The sequence below is a fragment of the Botrytis byssoidea genome, assembly GCF_014898295.1.
Source record: "Botrytis byssoidea strain MUCL 94 chromosome Unknown BBYS_028, whole genome shotgun sequence".
Lineage (NCBI taxonomy): Eukaryota > Fungi > Ascomycota > Leotiomycetes > Helotiales > Sclerotiniaceae > Botrytis > Botrytis byssoidea.
In genome coordinates, this window is record NW_024065869.1 from 307,847 (window position 1) to 333,741 (window position 25,895).

Genomic DNA, 25,895 nt, shown 5'->3' on the forward strand with positions numbered 1-25,895 from the left:
TGTTGTTGTGAGTTAATTGCGATGATGTAGTTAATCCGGGTGTTGCTTTCTCCATACCCAGTACTCTTTATCGGAGATGGTCATGCACTAAGATAAAGCTTGTGGTCGCTGTAGTAATGAAGCAGGGTGCACCTACCACTACCACTACCATTCCCTCTCTCGAGCCTCTCTCGCCTCTGGGAACATGCATCCGAAATACATATCAAGACAAAAGTGTTAAACCAACGTATAAAATGAAATTCCTCATAAGCCTTTCTATCAGTTAAGTTAAAGCTTAGGAAAATTTTCAAATGGACTGAGAGTAGCCATTTATTATTGTTTACGCAATTGTCGGGTATATATATTGAAATAACAACCACTGTGCCATCTCTTCCTTCGATTATTCAAGATTGAGAGTTATAGGCGGTGTTGTGGTTTAGTGGTATAATTCTTGCTTAGGGATATATCAGTCTTCATTGGCTGTTTCCATGATGTAAGAGGTCCCCGGTTCAATCCCGGGCAACGCCCCTTTTGTTTTGCATGTCTTTTGCTCTTCATAGGTACCTACCTACAAACATGTTACTTAGGTACGGTCATTTTATTTTATGCTCTACAGAAAGAATGTTGTGGAGGAGATATTTTGTTTACTTCCCGCGGTGGGGAAGATTTGTCTGATAATGGATAACTTTTAGCAGCCTCACCCGATTGGTCACAGCTTTGCCGAGAACTCCTTTTTCTTTTCAGTAGGTATGATTATAGACCAGTAGTCTTTGACTGTGGATATTGACATTAATTCATGCATTTTCTGGGAAAGCATAACTGTCTTATCCTGGAATCTTCAATGGTTGTGCGGTCTCAAAGATTGAATAAGGCGGCAGAGTAAGGGCCAGCTATGGAAGCAGTCAAGAATTATATGCATTGAACAGAAGGAAGTACTATGGTTCTTTTCACAGATGACCGGAGTCTCTCACAATGCGAAAAGCAGCCTGATAGCACGGGGCTTTCGGGTGTTGTCTTCCTTGAAATATTGAATTTTACGGCCTATAGAATCTAGATCACAATCACGTTTTTTGAGCGAACAGCTGTCTAAAAATACTTATTATTTATTGATAATAGAGACCAATCCTTATGGGATTTGATAATAACCTTCTATGCCTCTTTCAGCTTCTCAATACTACCCTCCTTGCCCCTGTTGATGCGACTCGCTTCTCTTCAAAACCCGATCATTTCGATCCATTCTCGGAGGTCGTCCAAAGCTTTCTCCACTGCCTCAGCAGATTTCCATTTCTGATTGAAGTACAACCAATTTCGCTGCCAGATATTTGTGTATTTCCAGTAAGATTTCCAGATGAGTGCAGATGATGAGAGTTTCATGCTCTCCATAATTACTTTCTTAGCTTTGCTATCCCATTCAACCCCTAGGTTGAAGGGAGAGGGAATTCGACTCCCTTGGAGGATCAAGTTTGCCCCTTTTGTGTCCATATAACTCGCACCATCCCCGTCGTAATCTGTCAAGTCAAAATCGCTGCGTGTGAAATTATAATCCTCATATCTTTCCTGCAAGATCTTCATATTTTGGATCTGATCTCCGAACGCAGACCTGAGAAGAAAAAGATCTGGTATTTTAACACCGCTCGAAGGGATATCTAATGCAGTTGTCATTTTTGAAAAAAAACCTGCGCTCTCTTTATTCCAACAGCGATCATTCTTCCAATAGAAATATTCATCTTTCAACCCGCTCCAATCTCCAACTAGCTTGTACAGCGGAATTGGTGGATATAATTCGGTCATCTCGATGTCAGTGACTGGGTATAATCGAAAGGGAAGACTTGTATTGACCAGGCTTCTTAATGGCACCTTTGATGGGTATAGAGCTCTGTAGGTAGCGTAAAGCTCAGGACATGTTAAGCCTAGACAGGTCGAGCCCTCCCAGCCAAGAAGCCCCATCACCTTGTAGATGATTTCCATAGGAAGATCTCCGAGACGGCGATTAGTTTGTTTTGGCACTTTATCAATTAGCTCATGTTAAATCTGTGAAGAGGAATTATGATTTCGCTTACCTGTTAACCAGCAATGAGTAGGGACGCCTTTCATCGTGGTAGATTTCTGAGATTGATGCTTTCGGGTAGAATGAAGTAGCAAGATTTGTAAACTTTCTTAGTTGATCCTGCTTTCCGAAAACGATTTGGGAATCTGAATGAGTTTGAGAATTTGAAAAGGGATGCGATTACTGGGGGACTGGAGGTTAGTTTATATGATATTGGAGAATGTACGCTCTTTGAGATGGTGCCGTAGTAGACATTGCTGATAAAGATAGTGTATACTTCGAAGTAGACCGTGACCCCATATACGTACCGCATTGATCAGGAACTTCATGAAATCAACCGTAGTTTGAGCTTCTGCATAATTATCTACCATTGATAGGAGTTTAAGGTCTATATCGCGGTGATCATTTGTCTTAAGGATTATCTTTGTAATCGGAGTATAGCACGCTCTAGTCTTTGAAACGTTTTGAGCGATTGTAAAATTACTAGCCGGTGGGATAGCTTTGCATAGGCTTGAGAATATCAATGTAAGCAGAGAAAATGATCTGCATATAGTGGAACATCATGTATTTTAAGATGAGACTAAAGACAGCTTTAAGGTCTTTGAGACTCATTATGACTCTTTCTATTGATTCATTGGCTCGTTCTTCCCATCCCTTCGTCGCTTTAGACCTCGATCATGAGTAAGCATTCTGAAAATGCACTTGAACCTATCTCAGCTTGGTGTCGAGCCCAAGCTTCTTCTGGTGATATCGATTGCAAGTGATCAAGCAGTTAATTCGTTAAGGCACTCTATTATATACGATTCAGTCACAGAGGGAGACTTTTCCATTTTTGAAGCTATTCATGAGATGAGAGTCACAGGATTTATATTTTTTTTTGGTAGAACCGACACCATGAATTTTTCGATGCAACGGTCAAATGTACATTGAGACACAGCCTCTCTACGAAACTGGTTTGACAAGCCACCCTAAATTCTCTATGATAGCTAAAAGCAGTATTGTAGTGAACATGTTATTCTATTTGGCCCAAGACTTTTCATCCCTCCACCATCACTATCTGCACTAGCCCTCCAACTCCACGGGTCTTTGCTCGCCGCCAAGCTCAACCGCTTTCTCAGAAGGTACTGCTGCTTGGTCATTAGGTGCTTCATGGTACGTCGGAGGTTTCGTTATAGAGCCTGTAGGATGCTCTGTCAATAGTTCTGTTGCCGTATCTCTCTTGTTTTTCCTTCGTCTGTACTTTCTGTACACCAACCCAAGGACTGCACAAAGTACAGCCACAGATGCAACAGCAATACCTGCTACTAATCCACCGCTAAGTTTGGTTTCTTTATCCTTGTATGCCGTATCGGCTGCTATTAAATTGCCAGTTGCTCCAGTGGGAGAATTGGATGTCTCAGCCGAGGAAACCGCAGAAGTGGAAAGTGTCGGAGAAGAAGTGATCGTGGATGATGAGGAAGAAGTTGTGGATGAAGAAGTAGAAGACGTTGTGGATGAAGAAGTGGAAGGTTTAGAGGATGAAGCAGAATCTCCGGTGATGACCAAGAAAGCTGGACTTGACACATCACGAGAGTCGGGATTAAATGCAGGATTAAGGTCTTTAAATCGAAGGACGTATTTTGCGGTCTTGCCTAAAACACTGGTAGGGATATCGATTGTCCAGTCATGAGTACCGCTATCGTTGGCGTTGATATTACCTATTGAAAAAGAAATGTATCAGTATCATGAAGAGCCTTGGTAGTAAAATAGCAGGTCTGGCATAATTATACCTTCGAGTAATTGGCTGTATGCAGTCTTTTCGTACTCCCACGATGTGACCCACAAATTTGTCAAGGTATCGAATTGATAGCCCACTGGCGCCCCGAACCAAGTAATCTGGAGAGTGAGACCCTGTCTAAATGTTTGTGAAAGATCTGACTGGGTGCCATCAGGTACGACCCAGACCGAACCGAAATCTTCAGCTTGTTGAGCACGAACTGCTGAGAGATAGAGAAAAAAGATGCCCAAAATAGCTTTGCAGATATGAAACTCCATTGCGAAAACGTGTATAGGTTCAAACCTTCGAGAGTCTTTGCTTGTTGTTATGGGAAGCAAGATCTAGCTAAGCCACAAACCCATTAAGATTATGTATTAGGTTACAAAATTTCTAATTGGCGATCTCATGACCGACAAAGTGAATACTCCCATTTCCAGCAGTAATTTTGGACTGCAGGAATGATCTTCTCAAAGTCTCCAGCTACTTATAACCATGCTTATTTGATACATTTTACACACCTTTTACTATTGAACGCTTTTGTGCCTTGTTACCAATATATCCATACTTCTGGGGACATTTCACTTTTCAGAACATTCACATGAAGCCCTCATTTGTTCAGGCCTCGAATAAAAGTGAATAAAAGCTGGTGATGGTCATGGAACAATGTCACATGGTTAGTATCATCTACAATACTCCAGAAGTACTGTATAGCCGGTGCTGAGCTACCTGAGAGACTAGAGAGGTAACCAGGAATTCATTTTTAAATTATCAAACCGAATTTTCTTTTTAACTTTTACATTGACAAGTGGAGATTATAGTGTTAGAATGATGTCAAACCGATGAAAATATCATAGCTTGGGTGTAGATTCATCTGAGCTGTTGTAGTGTATGATTGAACTGGAAGCTAAGCGATAATAGCTAAGTAATAAAATATACTATTTGAGTTAAGCGGGAAGCTCTATATGCTGAAGAAACAGATTCTGCTGATATAAATCTTTGTTTACTGCTGTCCCATTGCTCTCACCACATCCCACCACTGTGGGACACTTGGGGCCCAGTGGGATAACCAGGTCAGATGATCCCTTTCCCAAGCGTTATAATATCACAAATCCAGCCAGTGTATCAACAGAACTTGGTTCCCTCAGTTGGATTTCAACAATATAAACCCAACATTCTAATCATCGATTCTAAATGATGACTAGCTATCAAGATGAGATGTAAGAAAACAATATCTTAAACAGCAGAGTGATCTTGGTTATAGTTCGTGCGATTGGTCGGGGTTACGCCGTTGCTGTTGTCTCTATTTTGAATTGTTATTACGATTACACCAGTGATGGAATGAGTTGATGATCATACCTATTATAATATTCCTCCTTAACAGCCATGTGCTCTCTGTGGTGCTCCCGAGTATCATGGAACGCGGCAGTCAAAGCATGAAGAATACTATGGATATCATTAACTTTTGTTGACCAAGACCGCACTAGATGTAACTTACGTGCTAACAATAGCTGTGATGAAAGTTCCAAGAGGCAATTGGCATCCTGGGTCGGTAGCAAAATCTTTCTGCGCTGCAATCTTCTTCCTTTGGCCATAGCAAGGTCCAGCCTTTCCACCGTTCGGGCTCGTCAACACAGCTACGGCAATAAAAGCTCCCACGAAGGCTATGTCGAGCACAACTAGGACCCAGCGAAGGAATTTCGGCCCGCCGTTTCGCATACATAGTTTCAAGACCATAATTGCAAGAGTGTAAGCAATGGCTGCAGCGAGGATACCTTCAATGGCTCCCTCTGCGTGGGAAATATTGCGATAGAGTTTAAGAATCTTTCGAATGCAGATAGAGAAAACGATAAGAGACGAGAGAGCCGATAGGAATTGCAGGGTGCGGAAAATACGTTGAAGGAGGGGGTAAAATTTCGAGTTGTGGAACTTGGATAGGAAGCCTGCCATTTTGGAAATTTTTGATTGTAACTTGAAATTAAATTTGAATATAACAGTACAGATAGAGAGAGCGATGAAGAAGAGCACTTGCACCTCTATATAGAATAAAAGCTGCATGAGATTGCAATGACGCAGCCAGATTTTTAAACAAGTGACATAAAATCATGGAAACATATGTATGTACAAGTTGATGTGTTCTGATATGCTGGTATATAGTTTGCCCTATTATTGGTAAAAATGACCTCACCTAGGTCTTCGCAAGTCGCAAAATCTAACTCTCCATCGAACCATTGATCTTGAAGCAACAACTATCAAGCCCCACAAACAACTCCAAGGTGATTTGAAGAAGCATCCTGCTACCTCAGTGGCTGCACACCCTAGTAGTAGCTACTTGCTAAACAATTACTTCGTGGAATAGTACTATGCGTCTATTCTCAAAAATTCCAAAGCCACTCGACTCACTCAGACGCTCGGCATTCCTTTGCCTCTACTAGGAAAGAGAATGAATTGTATTTGACGAATTGTATCATTTCGAGTTTGATAGTCAAATCTTTAATGGCAGTTGTGTTATGGAACTTTAGAGAAGCTGAAACTACTCGACTTGCTTCTTGGCTATAGAGAGGTGCCGAGCATGACACAAGAATGACGACTCTTGAGCAACAAACCCCGATATTTGAGTATACCAGAAAATGGATTTGTGATCTCAGGTACCACGACAATTTATGATTCCATGAAAAGAGATTGTCATGATTCGTGCAACAGCAACGATATCTTTGCTGCAGCTTCTAAACTATATCAAGAAATAAGGGCTCGTTTGATTACAAAATCCGCGCTAAATCCATTGAAATAATCCACTCTTTATATTACCACAGATTCCGTGATAATAATAATCCACTTCAAAAAAAATAGATTATTTATTTGTGATTTTATAATTTGTATATTAAATCCACTAAATAATCTATAATTTTTTTAAAATATTCAATTTAAATTTTAATTTAATATTAAAAATCTATATTTAATATTAAAAATTATATAAAAAGCTTTTATAAATAATAATTTTAAAAAAATATTTAGAATTATAAAAGAAATATATTTTGATTTTATCTTTTTTTTTTCTTTTTTTTAGAAAAAGAATTTATTTTAAAATATTTTTGAAGCTATTTTTTATAATTACTTTAATAATTAATAATATAATTACTATTTAGAATATTTCGAAAATATTTAGGAAATCGAAAATTATTGATAATAATAATAATCAAAAATTTATATTTATATAAAAAAGAGATAAAAACCCCTAAAATAGAATTCGAAATTTTTTTTTTTAATTTATTATTCTAAATAGAAGTTTAAATTTATAATAAAAACAAGCGAATCTCAAAATCAACTTTGAGATTATAATATCTCTTTTTCTTTTTCTATTAAAAATTTATTATCCAGTTTTTTTTATAATAATAATATTATTTTTAATTAAAAAAAAATATTTTTTTTAAAAAAGAAAAGCTATATATAAATATTTTATTTAAATAAAGTTTATTTCAATTATATTAATTTATAATATATAATAGGATTCTAAAGCTAATAAAATATTTTCTATAAATATCAATACAAATAATAATAAGAATAATAATAATAAAAGAAATAACAATAATAGCTATATTATTAATCAAAATCTAAAATATAATATCTATAATAATTTAAAAAATAAAAAGAGCCTTTTTATCAATATTATTGAAAAAAAGAATAAATTAATGAATTTAAAAATTGAAATTAAAAATATTTTAAAAAAATCTATAAATCAATTTAAATAGAAATTCTATAAAAAGCTTTTTTAAACTTAATATAAATTTATTTATAAAAAACTAATTAATAATTAAATCAATTTATTAAATAAAGAATTTTTTATTATAATCAATTTATATAAACTATTTTTTTAAAATATTAATTAAATATTAATAATATTAAGAATCTAATTAATAATCAAATTAAAAAGAAAATTATATTAATATAGATTTTTTCTTTTTATATTATTTATTTGATTTAATTGATTTTATTTAGATCAAAGGATATTATATAAAATATTAATATCTTTTTAATTTATTTAATTAAAATATTAAATTTAATAAAAAAGTAAATATTATATAGCTTTATATATTTGATTATTTATAGAAAATATTTTTATAAATAAGTGAAATTAATAATTGAAAATATTATTAATATCGAAATCATTATATAAAAAGCTGATTAATTCTTTAATTTCTATTTGAAATTTATATAGTTAGTAGTAAATTTGTATATTACTCTATAACTTTAATATAATTAATAATTATTTTATCAAATAAAAAGGATAATCTTATTAATTCAATTTGTTTTATATCTTTTTTAAATAAAAATATCAAAAAATAAAATAAATATAATTTTAGGATATATAAAATAAAAGATTTATTTTCTTAAGATATATTTTATTATTAATTAATTTAAAGTTAGAAATAAAGTAATATAAATAATTTATTATAAATTATATATTATCAAAAAGATTTTGAAGAACTATTTTTTCTGAAATTGTAGATAATTTATTTTATATAAATAAATCTTTAAAAAATTTTAATAAATCAAAAAACCATTTTAGTATTTTATATATTCAAATTAATAATCTATTATTCCTTTAGTATTAAGTATATTATATAATTATATAAAACTATTCTAATAAGTATAAAGCTCTAGAAATTAATATAGTTTTTAAGTTTATTGATTTCTTATAATATTCGATATCTAATATATATCAATCTTATAATAAATTGCTAATATTTATATACATAAATTTATTTCAAATAGAGTTTGTGAATAAGATTTGTAAAGAGCTTAAAAAATAACACAAAAAGGAAAAAAAAGGAAATTCATACATTATTTATTCTTTTATAATAAACTATAAATAAAAAATGTTTTTCAAGTTTTAATAGCTTTTGATTTGATAATTTTGTTTTTTTTATTATATATTTTTGTTAATATAATCTTTATATTTATTCAATTAAATATTAATATTATATTTCTCAATATTATTATTTTATTTAATATTAATAATATATAAATACCTTTAATATTTATTTATTAATTAAGAATATATAAAATAAATAAAATAAGTATATAAAACTAAGCAAATAAGAAATAATTAATAAAAAATGGCTAGTGAAAAACAATTAATAAGAAATAACTAATAAGAAAATAATAAAATTTAGCTTTTTAAAGTGTAATATTTATTAATAATAAGGGTTATTAACTTTATTATTTTTTAAAGAAAAATATTATTAATATCTTTAATAGTTTATCTTTTTGTATAAAATATATAATATTATAGTACTATAAATTAAATCAATAATTTATTTAATTAATAAATAAAAAGAATAAAAAATATATTTTCAAAATAAATAATTATAAAGGATTCAGTTACTTTTTAAACTATTATAAGAATAATAGTATTCTATTTTTAATACTCCTTTATATATATGAATTGATTTGAAATCTTTTTAATTAAATATTAAAAAGAGGTTTTTTTTCAAAAACAATTTAATTGATTTTTAATATTTTTTAATTTCTTATAATACAATAATTATATTTAATTAATAAAAAAGAAGTTTAAAATAAAAATATATTTATTAATTTTTCACTTTTTATTAATAAACTTTTTTAATAACCCTTATTTCTTTTTTTTTAGATTACTTTCTTATACTTTAAACCTTTGCTTTCAAAACTTTCTTTATACTTTTATTTTTTAAAAAAAAAAATCTTTTATTTATATTTAGTTTTTATTTATTTATTAATTTCTTTTCAAAATTAATATATAATATAATTTCTTTATATAATATATTTTTAATTTATATTATAAATACAAAATTATTTAGAATATAAAACTTTTAAGATCTATATTTGAATCATTTCAGTTTATTATAAAAAAAATTTCAATTATTAAAAGAATTTATATCTAAAAAGCTTTAAGAATAAGATTTGAAAAGAATAAATATTGAAATTAAAAAATTAAAAATATATATTTATAGATTTATATATTATATATTATATATTTCAATCAATTATAATATTTGTTTTTATAGAATATAATTATTTTAAATCTGAAAATATTATAAATATAAATAATACATTTTTAATTATAATAAATTTTATATTGAAAATATTGAAATTCTTTTAAATTTTAAAAATCAAAAAAATACTAAGAATTATTAAATCTAATAAGAAAAAGATACAGGAAAAACAAAAAAAGTATTTATAAAAATAAAAAGCCAGAAATATATATAATTGAAAAGCAAGAATAACTTCTAAAAAAAATAGAAATCAAAAAATAAAAAATAAAAAAAGTATTAGATTTTTTATATTTTAAAAGTATTTTATAAAACTTTTGATTATCTAAAAATATTAAAGAATAAATAAAATAAAATAATTATATAAATTCAATTGAATATTGAAATATAATAATCCTAATATATAAATCCAAAAACAATTTGATTTTAATTAACTTTATTTAAAAAACTTAAAAGCAAAAAACCTTATTCAAAATAATGATAACTTTATATTAGAATCCGAATCAAATAATTTTGAAATAGATTTGAGGATTGGGAAGTTGATATTAATATAAAAAAAAAAAAAGAAAAAAAAAAAGAAATCTAAAAATAAAAAAAATAATAATAAAATTAAGAATTTAAAAAAATTGATTTAAAAGATTTGAATATTAATTAAAATTAAAATAAATATAAAAATGATTTAATATTTATTAATTTTTTAAAATATTCATAAATAAATCTAAATAATTAGATTTTCTAGAATTTTGATTTAGAATTAGAGTTTAGAAAAGCTAATATAAAGCAATTATATTAATTTGAAAAGTTTAAATATAAAATTAATAAAGAATTTTTGGATTTTATATAAATAAAAGATTTATTTAAATAGATTTATTTTATTTTTTTCTTTTTAATTATTTCTTCCTGATTATTTCTCATTTTTTATCTTTTATTTATTATTCTTTCAAATTATTAATATATTAATAAAATATATTTATATTTTAATAAACTTTTTTATAAAATATTCAATTATTAATAATATATTATTTAAAGAAATCTTATTTTTTGAAATTTTGATATTTTAAAGTTAAAAGGAAAATATAATATTAAATTTTCTAAATCTAAAGAATAATAAATTTTTAATAAAAATTATAATTCAAAAAGATATAGATTTTGGATTTCTAAAAATAAAATGAAATATAAGTAAACTTGGAATTTATTTTATTATATAGAATAAAAAAAAAGTCTATTTTAATTTTTGAAAAAATTTAAAGAAATATTAAAAGCTTTAGTAAAAGATAATAATAAATAAAGAAACCTTAATAATTATTTTTTATTTTAATTATATATATTTATTAAGTTTATTTCAAATTAATATTATCTTTTTTTATTTTATATTTTTCAAATTCTTTTTATCTTATAATAATTTCTCTATATAATCTTTATAACTTCTTATTGAAAATAATTTATAAATTGGAATAAAATAGAGTTTAATTTATTACTATTTGAATTTATTATTATATTATTTATAGTATTTAAAAAATAATCAATAATATAATCAAATTGAACTTCAAATAAATCTTTTTTGAAGCTATTTTGTTGAATAAAGTTATATAAAATATATAAAGTATAAATTATATATATTTGAGTTATATACGGATATTTTTATTATTATATTAGAAATAAAAAGTATATTTTGAATATTTCAAAGATTTTTTTAATTTTATTTTGTAAAGAAAGTATTAAAAATTGAAAAGCTTTTTTAATATTCTAAATATTTTATTAAATCCTAATTATTTTTATAAATAATATTTTATTTTTTTAAATAAAATAAGAATTTGTTTAGTATTTATATATTTTATATTATCTAGATAATAATATCTTTTGGAATTTATAAATTTTTTGAAATCAAAATATTTGAAACTCTTTTGCTTATTTATAGATTTTTTTAATTAATTCTATAAATCGAATTATAAATTGAAATGATTATTTAAGAATATCTATATCTATTTCTTATAATTGAAATAGTAAATTGATTTTTAAAGATATTATGATTAGAATAACATATTATTCCTATTTGATAATTTAAAATATTTCATCTTTTTCTTTTTTTATTCAAAAAAGCGTTATTCTTGAATTCGATAGCTTTACTATTAATCAAATAATATTATTATAGTATTTAAATGATAAATCATTTAAAATATTAGAATTCAATAAATAACTATTAAATATTTTTTATATGTATAAAATTGTTTTTTTGTTCAATAAAAACAACTTTGATTATATTATTATAATTTTTATACTAATTTATAAACCACCAACGATATATCTGCGAGCTTAGATCGCATTAAACTATACCTTCCAACTATGTAAGCTCTAGTATCAAACACAGCTATAGTTGTTATTAATAATGTGAGCGTTATAGTAATTATCTCTATGAGGGCATTGATTGTGATCAATCTTTAGTTTATTTGAGATTGATTACTACCCTTACTTTTATTATTTAATTACAGCAATACAAATGTTTATAATATAAAAACTATAAGAATTATTATATTAAATTTGTTAATAATAAAAGAATCCTTTATTATAGATTAATTTAATATCCTTAATAAATAAGTATAATTCAAATATAAGATCTATAAAGTATTCAAAATAATATTTTATAAATTCAAAGTTAATAGTATATTAAAGAAAATAGTTTTCAGTAAAAAAGTATATAATATAATAATAAACAATATTAAAATTAGATTATTATAAATTATAATATAATTTATAACTGAAAATAAAAATAGTAATAATTCAAATTATATTTATATGGATATTATAAAGATCTTGAAAAACTTGAGTATATTTATAAATATAATTATATATATATAAGAATAGACTAACAAATAGAGATTGGTTAAACCCCAGAAAACCAGAGTGAAAATTTATCTACTAGTAACAGGAATTATTATATTAATAGTAAGCCATTCAAGTGCCTATATATTAAAAAAAACAATCAATAAGGCTATTTTTAATCTAAAAGATATTAATATTATAGCTATTATTTTTATAGTTATTAGGTAAATGATATATATTACTAGTGGTATTATATATAATAAACTTCTTGAAATCGAGAATACGAAAAAAATCAAGAAGATTCTGAATTGTAATAATTTGGAATAATCTATAATCTAATATTATTATATACTAAAAAAGATTTCAATCTTTTTTTATAGTTTAAACAAAAACAGAATATTAGTTATCAAGGAGATAATAATTAAGGAAATATTAATATAAATAGGCATTCCTCTAATCAACTATTGAATTATTATCTGAATAATCAATTTCTATAAGCAAATCTAGATTATTAATCTATTAAGAAAAGTCTTTCCTTTTAAATTCTTTAATAACTCTAAACAAACTTGGTATATTAAGCTAAAATAATATATTATTTATTATAATCCAGAATACCAGGGTTTCTATAATTCAATAATATATAAGAATGCTCTAAAATATAATAATTATAGTATCCTATAAATGAATTATAATAATCTATTTAGATCTAAATATAAGATTAAGATTAAATATATAAACTATATAGAATTGTTTTTGGCTAGGTATAATAATTATTCTATAATACTACACCAAGTTAATAGAAAAATTATATATTTTATAAAATCCAAAGCCTATAAGATTAAAAAATATAATTGAAAAACTCATTTAATTATTAAAATATTAGCAAATAAAATAGTTATTCTAATTATAATAATTCCTTAAAATATAATAATAGAGATATCTTTTTTTATTTACAAAGAATATATTATTATATATAAAAATCTAAGTAGTTTTTAATATATTCTTTAGAATATTTCCCTAATTAATAATTTGCTTAAGAATTCTTATTATTTCAAAAGAAAATATTTAAATAAGGGTAGTCTAAATAAAAAAATGTTTTTCAATACTATATTATTATAGTATATTAATATAAATATTGATATTAATTTGAATAAATAGTTACTTCTTTTAGTATTATAGTGCTAATTACTAGATAACTATAGCTCAATTTATATAAATTGACTGAACAAATATTCAAAAGAAGATAAAAATATATATTATAATATTACAAATAATATATAAATAAGATTTGAAAGTTTTATATATATAAAAACTTTTTATATATTCTAAATTTTAAATCTAGAATTATCCGAAGTATAATCTCTTTACACTAATAGATAATTGAAATAGTCTGAATAATTTTAAAAAAGAAAAGAAGAGATTAAAAATAATAATATATATATGCAAAAGTAAGTAATTATATACTTAATAAAAATATATTCAATTATATTAAGATTTTCTTTGAATAAAAGTAAATAATATGCAAATTATTAATATATATTAGCAATTGGGTATTAAAGAGATAATAGATTTAGTAATTTTTATAATATTTCTTGATTGTATAGTAGTAAGTGGCAATTTTAATACCAAATATAATCTATTCGAGTTTAGTATAATTTCAATTAATTAAGAAACTCTCCTTACAAAATGATCTCTTTTAAATAAAATAGATTTTATTAGGATCCTAAGGATTTCTACTTATAAAACAGATTATATAATTAATCTGATTTTCTCTAATATCTTTTTTACTAATATTATTATTAATATTGATTTGAGAAATAATTTCAACCATAAAATACAAATAATTATAATTCTAAACCTCATTTTATCTATTACCAAATCCTCTAATTATATAATTAGCAAAAAAGGTCTTTTAGTTTTTTAAAGAATTATAAAAAACAAGATTCCCTATTTTCTAAATTTAATAAATATACTTACTAAATAGATTAATAAATTAATAAAAATACCAGATTTTTTATTTGAATTAATGATTTATTTAGTAGAAAAGGAAAAAGATACTTTTAATTGCTTTGCTTTTTGATAAATAAGTAAATATAGAATAGTATATCAAAACTATAGAATAATTAGAGCTAAAAGTACTAATTAGGTGAAATATTAGTAATAAGGATTAATAATTATAATCAAAAAAGCTAAATGCTAGTATTAGTATAGAATTATTAATAAAATAAATTATAATAAAGATCTATACAAAGTGATTGACTAATATAAGTTTACTATTAACCTTAAAGTATTACTTTTGATTATTAATAATATAATAATTAAAGATATTACTAAAAAGACTCGGATTCTATAAAAGAAGGTCCTTAAGCATTTTGATAATAGTAATAATTTTATAACAAATTCACTCCAATTAGGCTATATACTTAATAAATTCCTATAATATATGGAAATAATCTTCGAAGAAATGAAAAAAAGCATTATAGAAATTTCGAATATTTTACCAGAGTTTAACCAGGTTATTGTCCGTTTTTTAAAGGTTTATTAGAACTTTATTAAACTAGTAATCACTAGGATTTTCAATTAATATTTATAATTAAGCTACTTTCCAAATAAATAGAGATATACAAAAATAATAATAATCCCTAAAATCAAAAAGAAAGATAAATTATTAATATAATCCTAGTAACTAATAATTCTATTTTTATATATCTCAAAAAATCTGGAATATATAATTATTCAATATATCTTATAAATTATAATAATAGTAAATATAATTAGCTCCTAATATAAAGGAATGCTTCCTAAACAAATAATAATGAATCTAATTATTTCATTTATATATAATATCGAAAAGGCCTTTGCCCATAAGTAAGAAATTATAATAGTTACATTGGATATACAAAATATATTTAATATATTTCTATTAAATAAACTATTGGAATATATATATTAATAAAGATAGCCTTATTCCCTTTTACAATTAATTCAAATCTTTTTAAATAACTATTTAATAAAAGTTTAATTAGAAAATACAATTATAGAATATAATTATATTAAATACAATATCCCATAAAACTTTTTATTCTTATTTATACTATATATTCTATACCTTACTAAGCTTTTAAATCAAAATATCAAATTACATTTTGAATATACTAATAATATCTATATTTATTATATAATCAAGAATATTTATAAGAATATTAATCTTCTCAAATACAATTTTTACTAGATTTTCTAATAAAATAAATAAAACTGTATAATATTTGCATTAGAAAAACTAGAAATAATATATTTTTTCTAAAAAAGAAAAATATATATTTTATATTTAAAAATAAATAATAAAATAATAATTCGCTCTATTAATAAAATAGGTAATGAAATTATTCAATTAGCTTTATATTAACTAAAAGTCTGATTTGATTGGAAACTCTCTTTCAAAAGATATATAACAAAACGAGAAACAAAAGCCTATAAAATCATAAAGTATATTAAAAAGTTTGTACAAATATATTACAATCTATTAATTATAATATTGTATAAAATAATAATTATTTATATTCTATTCTCTACTCTATATAAATTTGAAATATAATATATAGATCAAATAAAGCTAAATTGGGTTAAAAAAGCTATTTATAATATAATAATAAATATAAGATTGGGTAGTTATATTATCAAGATTAATTAAATAATTATTTTAATAATAAAAGGAGTTTTATTTGTTTAATATATAATTCTAATTATTGTAATTCTAAGAGATTCTGAATTATTATTTAATAAGTTAGTATTCAAACAAATATAAATAAGATTTGTACTCCAATTCCACAAAATGAATGAAAATTACTTATTAATAATTCATTTAATACAAACCTCTTAATACAAAATGAATAATATTAATCTCTACAAATTAATTAAATTGATTTCAAAAATACTAAGATTAATACTTTTTCTATTATATTTTTTTATAAGGAGCTATATTAATTCCATAGAAAATATAAAAAAAGAAATAGTCGTATTTGAATTTATATAATAATAAAATTATTTATCTAATAATTATATTATAATCTTTTTGAATAATATTAAATAATATTATTAAAAGTAAAAGATAATCGACTACAATTATATAATCTATTAGAAACAATTTCTAATAATATTTGATTACAAAGTAATTAATCCGCTCTTATATATCTTTGATATTGAAATAATAAATATTCTAAAAGATTTAAAATATATTATTCAATTAAAGTCGGTTGAATAGATTACTATATATATTAATAATATTTTAATTATTTAGAGTATTAGGGATAATACTTTTGATTTATTCTAATAGGTGTTTCTGTATTATTATAAGATTATAAGAAACAAATAAATAGCAATCCAATAATTATCTAAATATACTGAAATTCTTGAAAACAAGAAAGCCAATTGACTTGCTGATCTGAATGTCTGCAGTGATTGTATTGAAAATAATAACTTATTACTCCCTATTATTAATAGAATAAGCTTAATAATTAGAATTCTCAAATAAAAAGTAAAATAGAGATAATAAAAGCGAAATAAGATTACCCTTACCAATTAATATTATTATTAATATTTCAATTATTAAGTCAAAAAATCAAAGAAATTTATATTCCTCTACCCTACTTTTTAATAACTAATAACATTTAGAATTAGATATAGGAATTTTGTATTCTATTATCAATACTTTTAATATAATAATACTACTTTAAAATACTTCTATAAATATAATAAAAAACCTAAATATCTAATACTCTATTAATACTTTTATATCTAATTCAAAAATTAATTAAATAAATCTAATTTAATCCCACAAAATATAAAAAATGTAATCAATTATTTTTCTCTTTTTTTAAAGATTTTAATAGATTTTGTAAACTTTTTAATAATTATTAATTATTTTGAGTAATTATACTTAATTTCTTTGAAAATCCTTTGATCTCCTATTTTTATATTACTAATTAAAACTATATCCCCTTTTAAAACTATTTCTCTTCTTTTATTACTATATATAAATTATATTATACAAAAACTGATAATATAGAGTTCTATAATTAATTATAAATTTAGGCTATCTAATATGAAATGGATTGAATAGTACCGATATTACAAATAAAAAACAAATAGTAAAAGCGCATATAGTATCCCTGGCCGCCTTTCCTCCGATCTACATTATAGCCGTAGAAGAATGGAATGCGTAGCTATACCAACACCCCTGCTAGTATAATCCATCCCTAGTACCCCCTGGGAGGTCATAGCGAGCCCCTGTGGCTTGCCCCCCGGATATAAATTAAAATAAATAAATAAATAAATAAATACTAATTTATAATATATAGAAATATATATAGCTTTTAATTAATTAAAATATATTAAGAATATTGTAGCTTTGTTTTTTTATAACAAAAATCAATTAAAAATCGAAAAATATATAGAGATATATATAATTATTTTTAATAATATTAAAAATATTTAAAATTAAAAAGAAATTATATTTTAAATTTATTAGAAACATCAATCTTTTTTTTCAAGATTAAAATAGAATAAAAAAAGCTAATAACAAAAACTAAATTATATATCAAAATAGAAATAAATTAATTAATTTTATTAATCTTATTATTATTTATTATAAATAAGAAAAAGGTAGTTTATTATAATTTAAATTAATAATATAATTTAATAATATAATAGAAAGAATATTAAAAAATCTATTTTTAAATTAAACTATATATATTCTAATATATAAGAAATAGAAATATAAAGTAATTTAAATCAAAATTAGAGATGATTTAAAAAAAATAAAGATATTTTATAAATTTAGGTATTTAAAGTATTAATATTATTATAATATTATATAAATATAAGATAAAAGGTTTATAAAAACTTAAAAAAATATAGATTATTTATTGAATTGAAAATAAGGCTAGTTTTTTCTAATTCTTATTTTTAATTTATATTTTCATTTTTCTATACAAATTTATTAGAAAATATAGATTATTTAGTATTATTTTAGAATAATTTATTTTCTTTTTATTTTAAAATATATTAAATTCATTAAAATACAAATTATTTAATAGAATTCGCAATTTGATATTCAAATATAAATTCAAAATCTGTTTTCAAAAAATACGGAATATTCAGCGGATTCAGCGCGGATTTGTACATCCAAACTAGCCCTAACTAGGTATCTGCTGCTCTTATATCATTGAGGCCTATTTGCATTTGAACAATTGATTCCATTTGTGAGGAAACAGGTGGAGTGTTAGCAAGAAAAGAAGGTAAAACCGCATATCGCCAAGGCCTACCGTAAGTTCTTTAAGATTGTACGCGGAATTGAATTAGTTTCTGCTCAAGTGAATTGTGCAATTACGGCAACAACATTATTTCTCACCGCCTTTGTGGCATGAATTCTGACAACCCCTTTCGAACATAGTAAGCTGCACCGCTACGAGAACCTAACCCCAGACCCTCGGACCATTAGTTCCACGCGGTCAGATTGGAAGATGGGGAATTGGCGTAACGTCTGCCAAGCGTGTGGCACATTAGGGCGGGTCAAAAGCTCCTTTCTGCTGAAATATTATTTTGGTGGCGATATTCTCATGTGCAGTGATAATCAAGAAGATCATGATATTATTCATGGATGGCAATGCAAACTAGGAACGAAGACCGCGTCATACCTGTGGTTCATTTGCGGAGCACTCTCTAATTCAAAGTTCTTGAAAGACCTGGCCAGCTCTGATGATACTAAAAGACTTTCCTGTTTAAAGGCTCTACGATGTTTCAGTGTGATACAAAAATTTGGGTATTCAGTTGAGATTCAACGTGGTTCGTCATTACACGTGTTACTCTTTCTAACACACATAATCGTCCCCTTTGTTCCAACATTCCCACATTTAGCTTTGCCCAATCAAGTCAATCAAGTTTTAGAAAGGAGGCGAAATGGAGGTAGCCATGGATAAATCTCCCTTTGAATGAACAATTGCATGCTGTAGTCATGCATATAATTCCCAGGTAGGGCAATTCGACGGCAGAAGCATTCCCAGAACGCAGCATGAGGTCATGAGTGCTTCAGTGGTGGCGCGACCATTTTATTTCATGAATAACAACTATTTCAGTTTTGACCATTATTATAATATTCAACACCTCAAGGTTATATAGTTTTCAATCACACTCATCATGGCTTCTCACAGACCCAGATCCACGAGAGATATGAATGACGTCTTGACGACCTCAAGTTCGAACCAAGACTACATATTCCTGGAGCAACCTCAAACTGACCAAAGGATCCCAATTTCTGACGAAACCTCTCCCTCCCATCCTCCAACTAATGGGGTACCTGATTCTGGCTTGAGTACCGGCTCCTACACTCTGTTTCGACCAGAAACTCCTGTGCAGAACGAAACTAGCTATGCGCAAGATGGGATGAATCAAAACTCTAAAGTACAAGTAGACGTTGATCAGATGCCTATGCAACATCCCGAGACTCATGACAACAGGACGCTAGCTCAGCAGTATTCCAAGAACCATCTTATGCGGAATGAGGATCTAGCATCATCGGGGCATGTACATACTAAGGCTACTCCTGCACCTACAAACAACAATACCAATGCTTCTGGCGATACACTCAAAAACAAGATAGATGTAATATTAGCTAGCGCAAAAGAGACAGCAGCCGTGATAGATCCAGATGCCGCGCAGGCACAATTCGTTTCTGCTAAAGCAGCCGTGAACACAAAGTTGAAAGCGATGACGAACCTAACCGTCCAAGATATTACTGAGCAAGTGTGGGAGAACTTTTCAGCTGACAGTCATGAGATAGCACGCAAAGACTATGGTATTCGAGGTGCTGTGCAACAGCATAATGGTAGTCCCGTCGAAAACATTAGGGATATCGGATGGCACCGACCTTCCACTGAGGTTCCAGACCCATTGCTCGGAGGTCTACCAAACGGGAAACTGTTTTCATTGATAAGGCGTTTCAATAAGGTAAGAAGAACACTAGCGTATGGATAACATTCTAATTCAATCAGGATGTATTTGATATTCGTGCAGTCGATCTTGAAGTTTCTCGGGGGCTTGACCTAAACGATGCCTGGTCGGACGAACACGCTGGAGACAAGGCTACTTTGCATCTCGAGCGAATGTACTTGTCGATCATACTTGGGTTCGCTAGCCTTGGGAAACATGTTGCTAGATTGCGGTCATGGAAAGAAACTCGTCGAACAAGCGTTTTCTGTGCTGTATGTTTTATCCCGATGTTTTAATGGTAGCTGCTTACAAGACATAAGGTATATTTTACAGCATGGGCTTTTGATCTGTTACTGCCCTTAGTGCTTGGCAGTCTGATTGCGCTAGTCTCTTCAAAAGAGGCTCGCAACATTCTCTTTCCTCCAGCTCCCCTAGCTCTGGTAAACATGGAGACTGGCGGGATCCAAAAGCCTCAAGCTGGTCAATTAGGAACAAGCAATACTCTCACCGGCGCGCCAGAAAAGCAAGAGGGTGAAGCGGCTGAAGAAGAAGCTGCCAATTTTGTAAGTAACATTCATCACATGATTGAAAAGGCAATCGGAATGCACGAGAAGAAACAGAATGAGGGAGATCCGCTAGAAAGCAAGGTTCCAAAAACCATCAGAAATGCCGCGAAAGCTGTTCAGTTGGCTGGATTGTCCCCTGGAGATACTGGAAACGACGAATATCTGACTCAAAAACCCATGGAAGAAATGCTTTGGGACAAAGTTAGCCCAAAGCAGATCGAACCAATGATCCAGACGATACCTCACATTATAGGCGAGATTGTCGATAACTGGGAGCGCTTTACGAAGTAGGTGACATCATGATTTTGCTTGTGACTTTTGGCTAACAGTATAAGCGCGATCTCACCCACCCCACCATTCCCAAAGTTGGCTTTTCTCCGGATTGACGCCGTCCTAGTACCTGCATTTCTGATGTCACTTTTTGTCAGCTACTATATGGTGTACAAAGGAATTGGTTTTCTCATCGGCTTTGGTCTTTTTGGAGATCCAATCTTGACGCCAAGTCTTCAGTGGTTGAACCAAAATTATCCTAATTGGAAAGAGCTTTTAGAGCCCAAGAAGTAGGTGACTTGTCGTTCGTGACTGGAAGGCGAAGCTAAAACTGTGCAGTAACATTCTCCGCGGCGTTCCCACGAATAGCCAACTCACACTCACACTCCTGAGGATTGGAGAGGCCAATCATACGCCTCTCCCTCCAGTACAAACCTCTCAGCCCAATGATTGCAATCAGAAGCAAATCATTGACGCAGATAATCTTCCGCTTGATGCCACGAATGCCGAAATTCAGCACGCCATCCATCCCTCTGGAAATATGGAGAAATCTCATCCGCAGGAAGAAGAGCAGGGCGAGGGCCAGAAGCACAAAAAGCTGGCTAAGTTTTTCCGTGCCCTGAAGACCAATACGAAGGCATCTGTTGAGGCGAAATTAGCCGTGGACCATGTCAGAGCTAAGGCTGGCAACGAAAAAGCCAAAGGACAACTAGGCATTCTTCCAAAGAAGGAGAATCTGATTTATGCTGGCCCAAGCGAGTATAAGGCTCGATATGACGGCAAGAAGGGCTGGCTCTACATCACGGGCAACTCCATAATATTCAGCCACAAAGAGCAGGGCGACAGATCGTCTCTAGTTGTTGAGATACCTTTTGCAGAGATCAAGCAACTGAAGCGAGTAGCGGCATTCTCAGCCAAGGCTGCAGAGCTGGCAGCTGATTGGGGAACTGACAAAGATCTATTGGGGAGTGTGGAGATTAATGGGTCGAATGATAAGACGTGGAAGTTTACTGCGCTACCAGAAAGGGATGAGCTGTTTAACCGCTTGGTCGCTATTAGCGGGCATCGTTGGGAAAATTTGTGAAGTGGGTGGGCGGTTGTGTACAATAGGAAGTACCATTTGCAGATAGGGCCATGTATTTGAGTGCGCATCTATCTATTCCTGCATCACATTAAACGCCAATATTTCTACCGTCTAGACGTCTTTAAGTATGATATCCTGCATAAAGGAATGAATCCCCTTCTTTCCAAATATCAAAGCACTAGTGGGTGTGCAGACTGACGGGACACTGCAACAATGAACTTGTAGATATCTCTTAATACATTAAATCAATTATTTTAGGAATTCTTATAATTGTTGATAAGAGATAAAACAATCCAAACACTAATTTTGATATCGAGCAGTTGAAAGATAACTTTACTGAAAACATCAAAAGTTGGGAAGTATCCCATCAATCCATGCACCCATTGGTAGACTCTCAAACTAAAACCAACTCCGAAACCAGCTAAACATTTAAATAGTTGGGAAAACGGTACGACGCTATGAATGATTGTTGGTAAATCTCATGAAGATTTACTACATGGTTAGACTTACAGGCGTGAAAGTCGTGGTTTTCGTTATCCTTGTCGTACTCGTGATTGTGGTTGTGCGAGTTGCCCTAGCCCCAATGATTTGTCAGTGAAATGGACGAATCATTATTTAATATAAACTCACGGCTCCTGAATTGAGGCGAGAGACAATGCCATCCCCAAATTTATCGTCGTGGTGCTACCCGGACCAGTGACATAAATTGTTGTCGTCGAATCTTGAGTGCTAGATGCAGAGCCTGATGATTCCGAACTCAACTTGTCGATTCTAGAAGTCGAGGTTATGTTCATTGTCGATAAACTTGTAGATACCATCTTGGTTGAAAGTTCGAAAATCCCGGGCGTGATAGTTATGTATATATTGGGAGCAAATGCTAACACGGCGGTCTAAAACGTTAGCGTTGCCTACGATTATGTGTAAAGTTACACATACTGAAGATACTACAGTAGAAACTGAGATGGCTTTGGTATAATGAATCGGTAAATATTCCGTATGAATGACCCAGATTTCAGTGACAGTTGTGCACATCTGAACGCCGTCGGATGACAGTCCGCATATTTGAACGTGTATATCTGATGGATCACCTGCTGCAATTGACCGCCATGGAGCGGCATAATATGTTGTGATATTATGAACATAGTTATTTGTCAATGACGAAATTTTCCCGCGCTTGTGAAGAGCTGAGACGCTGCTGCTCGCTGGAGGTGTTGTGGTAGCTAAAGCATAGCCGTACTGTGTAGAGAAGGTGACAATCTCATCACACTCGGAGACAGTATGCTTAGTAAAGTATCCTGTCAAGATAGTTGAACATTTAGTCGTGATGACAGTCTGAAAAGAAGGCGAACATGATGTAGTCCTGGCACCTGGCAAGTTACACGTCTCGAACACGGGAATTATCGAAGTGACATTCATCCCTTGGGAAGTAGGATTGGGTTGAATAGACTTAGTAGCAGGCCAAGTTAAAGTATAGTTGATCGAGGATGTCCGCCCAGTCGACCCTTCTTGGTAGGTTTGTGCGGCACTAACATGTTTGTAGTTTTCTTGACCTTCATCATCTGTCGGCTCACTAGAGGTGAGACGAATAAGAGCCGACTTCTCGTTTCTTCCTGAAACTCCGATGGGTAGAATGCACAGCACCGAAGTAAGTACCAATAAAGTCAACATGATCGTTGAGGAATTTCAAATCAAGAAGAGAAAGAAGACTATCCAGGTCTGCAGAGGGAGAAAATGTAAGAACGAGAAAGAGAGGAAGAACAAATCGTCAACGATTTACATGTAGCAAGAACACTAAGACACATGACAACGCGCAAAGCGCGAAGCCGAGTGGTATTTGAATATTGGCGTTACTACGAGCCATAATTACCGTGGAATGTGACTGTGATGAGATTTGTTGATGTCCAGACTTCACTGTTGCTTAGCATTCTTAAGACTACGTCTTGGCATCATCATGAAATTGTGAGATTTTCATGAGCCTAGAGCTCTGAAGATATCGAATGCATGAAAATGCAACTTTGCAATACATGCTTGATGATGATAACATTGATGGCGGCGCGGTGGATGTGGAAGAAAAGTGGTGTTGTTTTCTTGTGGGATAAGTTTTGTGTGAACACTCCGGCCGCCGTATTCGAATGCCCTCTCCACCACGACGCTATGTTATCAAAAGCAACAGCGTAAGGATTTTCGAGTAAACACAAACCAATTCCCAAGTACAAGTCCAGTACGACGATTCCAAAATTCTCAAAAATTGGCTTTCATAACTTTGATACAAGTGTGGTTTTGAGCCAGATTGAGGTCAAAAGGTTTGATTAATCATGCCTCCCAAGAAGCCGAAGCAAAGTACAGCTACCCCCGAATCTCAGTCTCCAAATTGGCCCCCCTTCAAACCTTTCATGCCGCCTTCGAATTTATCGCTCGAAACTATCGTTCCTGGTCAAATTATCACAATACCAAACTTTTGGACATCTGCTCTGTGTAAGAATTATGTCTCATTCTTGAAGGGGTTGCCTTTAACTACAACACCTGGAAAGCCTAAGAAGGGTGATGCATTGAGAGTCAATGATAGATTTCGAGTTGATGATTGGAACTTTGCCGAAAGACTTTGGAGAGAGACAGGACTGAAGGAGCTTTTATGTGGTGAAATTGAGAGGGAATATGAAGAAGAGGGCGATGAGATGAGCAAAGAAGAACGAAGAGAGTTATGGTGAGTGCTCCGCCGCTTCATTACGTCTAGTGATATACACTCGTCAAGATGATGCTGACAATTGTATCGTACAGGGGAGGGGATGTTGTAGGTCTCAATCCCGCCATTCGGATATATAGATATTCTAAGGGGCAGTTCTTCGATTGCCATTGTAAGTCATCCTTTCCTCACGAGTTACAGGAATTTCTCATTCTCATTTATTCTCTCAGATGATGAATCAAATCTTATCACACTTCCAACCAAGCCTGCGTCTACTCAAGCAAAGACAACCTGGACACTATTGTTGTACCTCACGTCTCCAGCAACTGGTTGTCTAGGAGGAGAAACAGTCTTTTACCCCGAGGAACTTCCTAACAGGAAGTCTCCCATTGACAAACCTGTTGTCATAAGCCTCGAAACTGGAATGGTTTTATTGCACAAGCATGGTGACGATTGTATGTTGCATGAGGGAAGAGAAGTCACGGAGGGTGAGAAGTGGATTATAAGGACTGATGTCTGTATAAAACGTGTGACTAAGTCAACGTTCTGATAGATACGAATTAGTGCTGAATCTCATTATCAACCTACATTTTTAGTATAACATATTTATGCATGGTTGAATAAATTATGCAAAAATGCATTATTGAGCTTGGCGAACCACCAAGATAAACCAATTCG

General features: G+C 29.3%; 6 protein-coding genes across 6 annotated transcripts; 2 read left to right on the forward strand and 4 right to left on the reverse strand.

Moving 5' to 3' along the window:
* Positions 1-1,191: 1,191 nt before the first annotated feature.
* On the reverse strand, positions 1,192-2,073 carry EAE97_010525 (uncharacterized protein; the record flags this gene model as incomplete). Its single annotated transcript, XM_038881040.1, has 2 exons — positions 1,192-1,985; positions 2,040-2,073. The coding sequence occupies 2 exons, from the start codon at positions 2,071-2,073 to the stop codon at positions 1,192-1,194; spliced, it is 828 nt and encodes a 275-aa protein (XP_038728158.1).
* Positions 2,074-3,088: 1,015 nt separating this feature from the next.
* Positions 3,089-4,060, reverse strand: EAE97_010526 (uncharacterized protein; the record flags this gene model as incomplete). The annotated part of the gene is made up of 2 exons (XM_038881041.1): positions 3,089-3,723; positions 3,796-4,060. The coding sequence occupies 2 exons, from the start codon at positions 4,058-4,060 to the stop codon at positions 3,089-3,091; spliced, it is 900 nt and encodes a 299-aa protein (XP_038728159.1).
* A 955-nt stretch (positions 4,061-5,015) lies between these two features.
* EAE97_010527 (uncharacterized protein) lies at positions 5,016-5,729 on the reverse strand (the record flags this gene model as incomplete). The annotated part of the gene is made up of 3 exons (XM_038881042.1): positions 5,016-5,082; positions 5,139-5,225; positions 5,278-5,729. 3 exons carry the CDS (start codon positions 5,727-5,729, stop codon positions 5,016-5,018), a joined length of 606 nt encoding a protein of 201 aa, XP_038728160.1.
* Positions 5,730-19,799: 14,070 nt separating this feature from the next.
* EAE97_010528 (uncharacterized protein) lies at positions 19,800-22,672 on the forward strand. The gene is made up of 5 exons (XM_038881043.1): positions 19,800-20,632; positions 20,677-20,886; positions 20,935-21,467; positions 21,516-21,740; positions 21,790-22,672. Exons 1-5 carry the CDS (start codon positions 19,823-19,825, stop codon positions 22,532-22,534), a joined length of 2,523 nt encoding a protein of 840 aa, XP_038728161.1. The 5' UTR covers positions 19,800-19,822; the 3' UTR covers positions 22,535-22,672.
* Positions 22,673-22,905: 233 nt separating this feature from the next.
* On the reverse strand, positions 22,906-24,202 carry EAE97_010529 (uncharacterized protein; the record flags this gene model as incomplete). Its single annotated transcript, XM_038881044.1, has 3 exons — positions 22,906-23,108; positions 23,165-23,424; positions 23,471-24,202. 3 exons carry the CDS (start codon positions 24,200-24,202, stop codon positions 23,027-23,029), a joined length of 1,074 nt encoding a protein of 357 aa, XP_038728162.1. The 3' UTR covers positions 22,906-23,026.
* Positions 24,203-24,849: 647 nt separating this feature from the next.
* Positions 24,850-25,800, forward strand: EAE97_010530 (uncharacterized protein; the record flags this gene model as incomplete). The annotated part of the gene is made up of 3 exons (XM_038881045.1): positions 24,850-25,238; positions 25,313-25,389; positions 25,448-25,800. The coding sequence occupies 3 exons, from the start codon at positions 24,850-24,852 to the stop codon at positions 25,765-25,767; spliced, it is 786 nt and encodes a 261-aa protein (XP_038728163.1). The 3' UTR covers positions 25,768-25,800.
* Positions 25,801-25,895: the final 95 nt, after the last annotated feature.

Bases quoted from the DNA above. Each gene is read 5' to 3' on its own strand.
- EAE97_010528 (XM_038881043.1), top strand. From the start codon at position 19,823: ATGGCTTCTCACAGACCCAGATCCACGAGAGATATGAATGACGTCTTG. The intron at 20,887-20,934 runs GTATGTTTTATC...ACAAGACATAAG, and splicing joins GAACAAGCGTTTTCTGTGCT to GTATATTTTACAGCATGGGC. The intron at 21,741-21,789 runs GTAGGTGACTTG...AAAACTGTGCAG, and splicing joins GAGCTTTTAGAGCCCAAGAA to TAACATTCTCCGCGGCGTTC.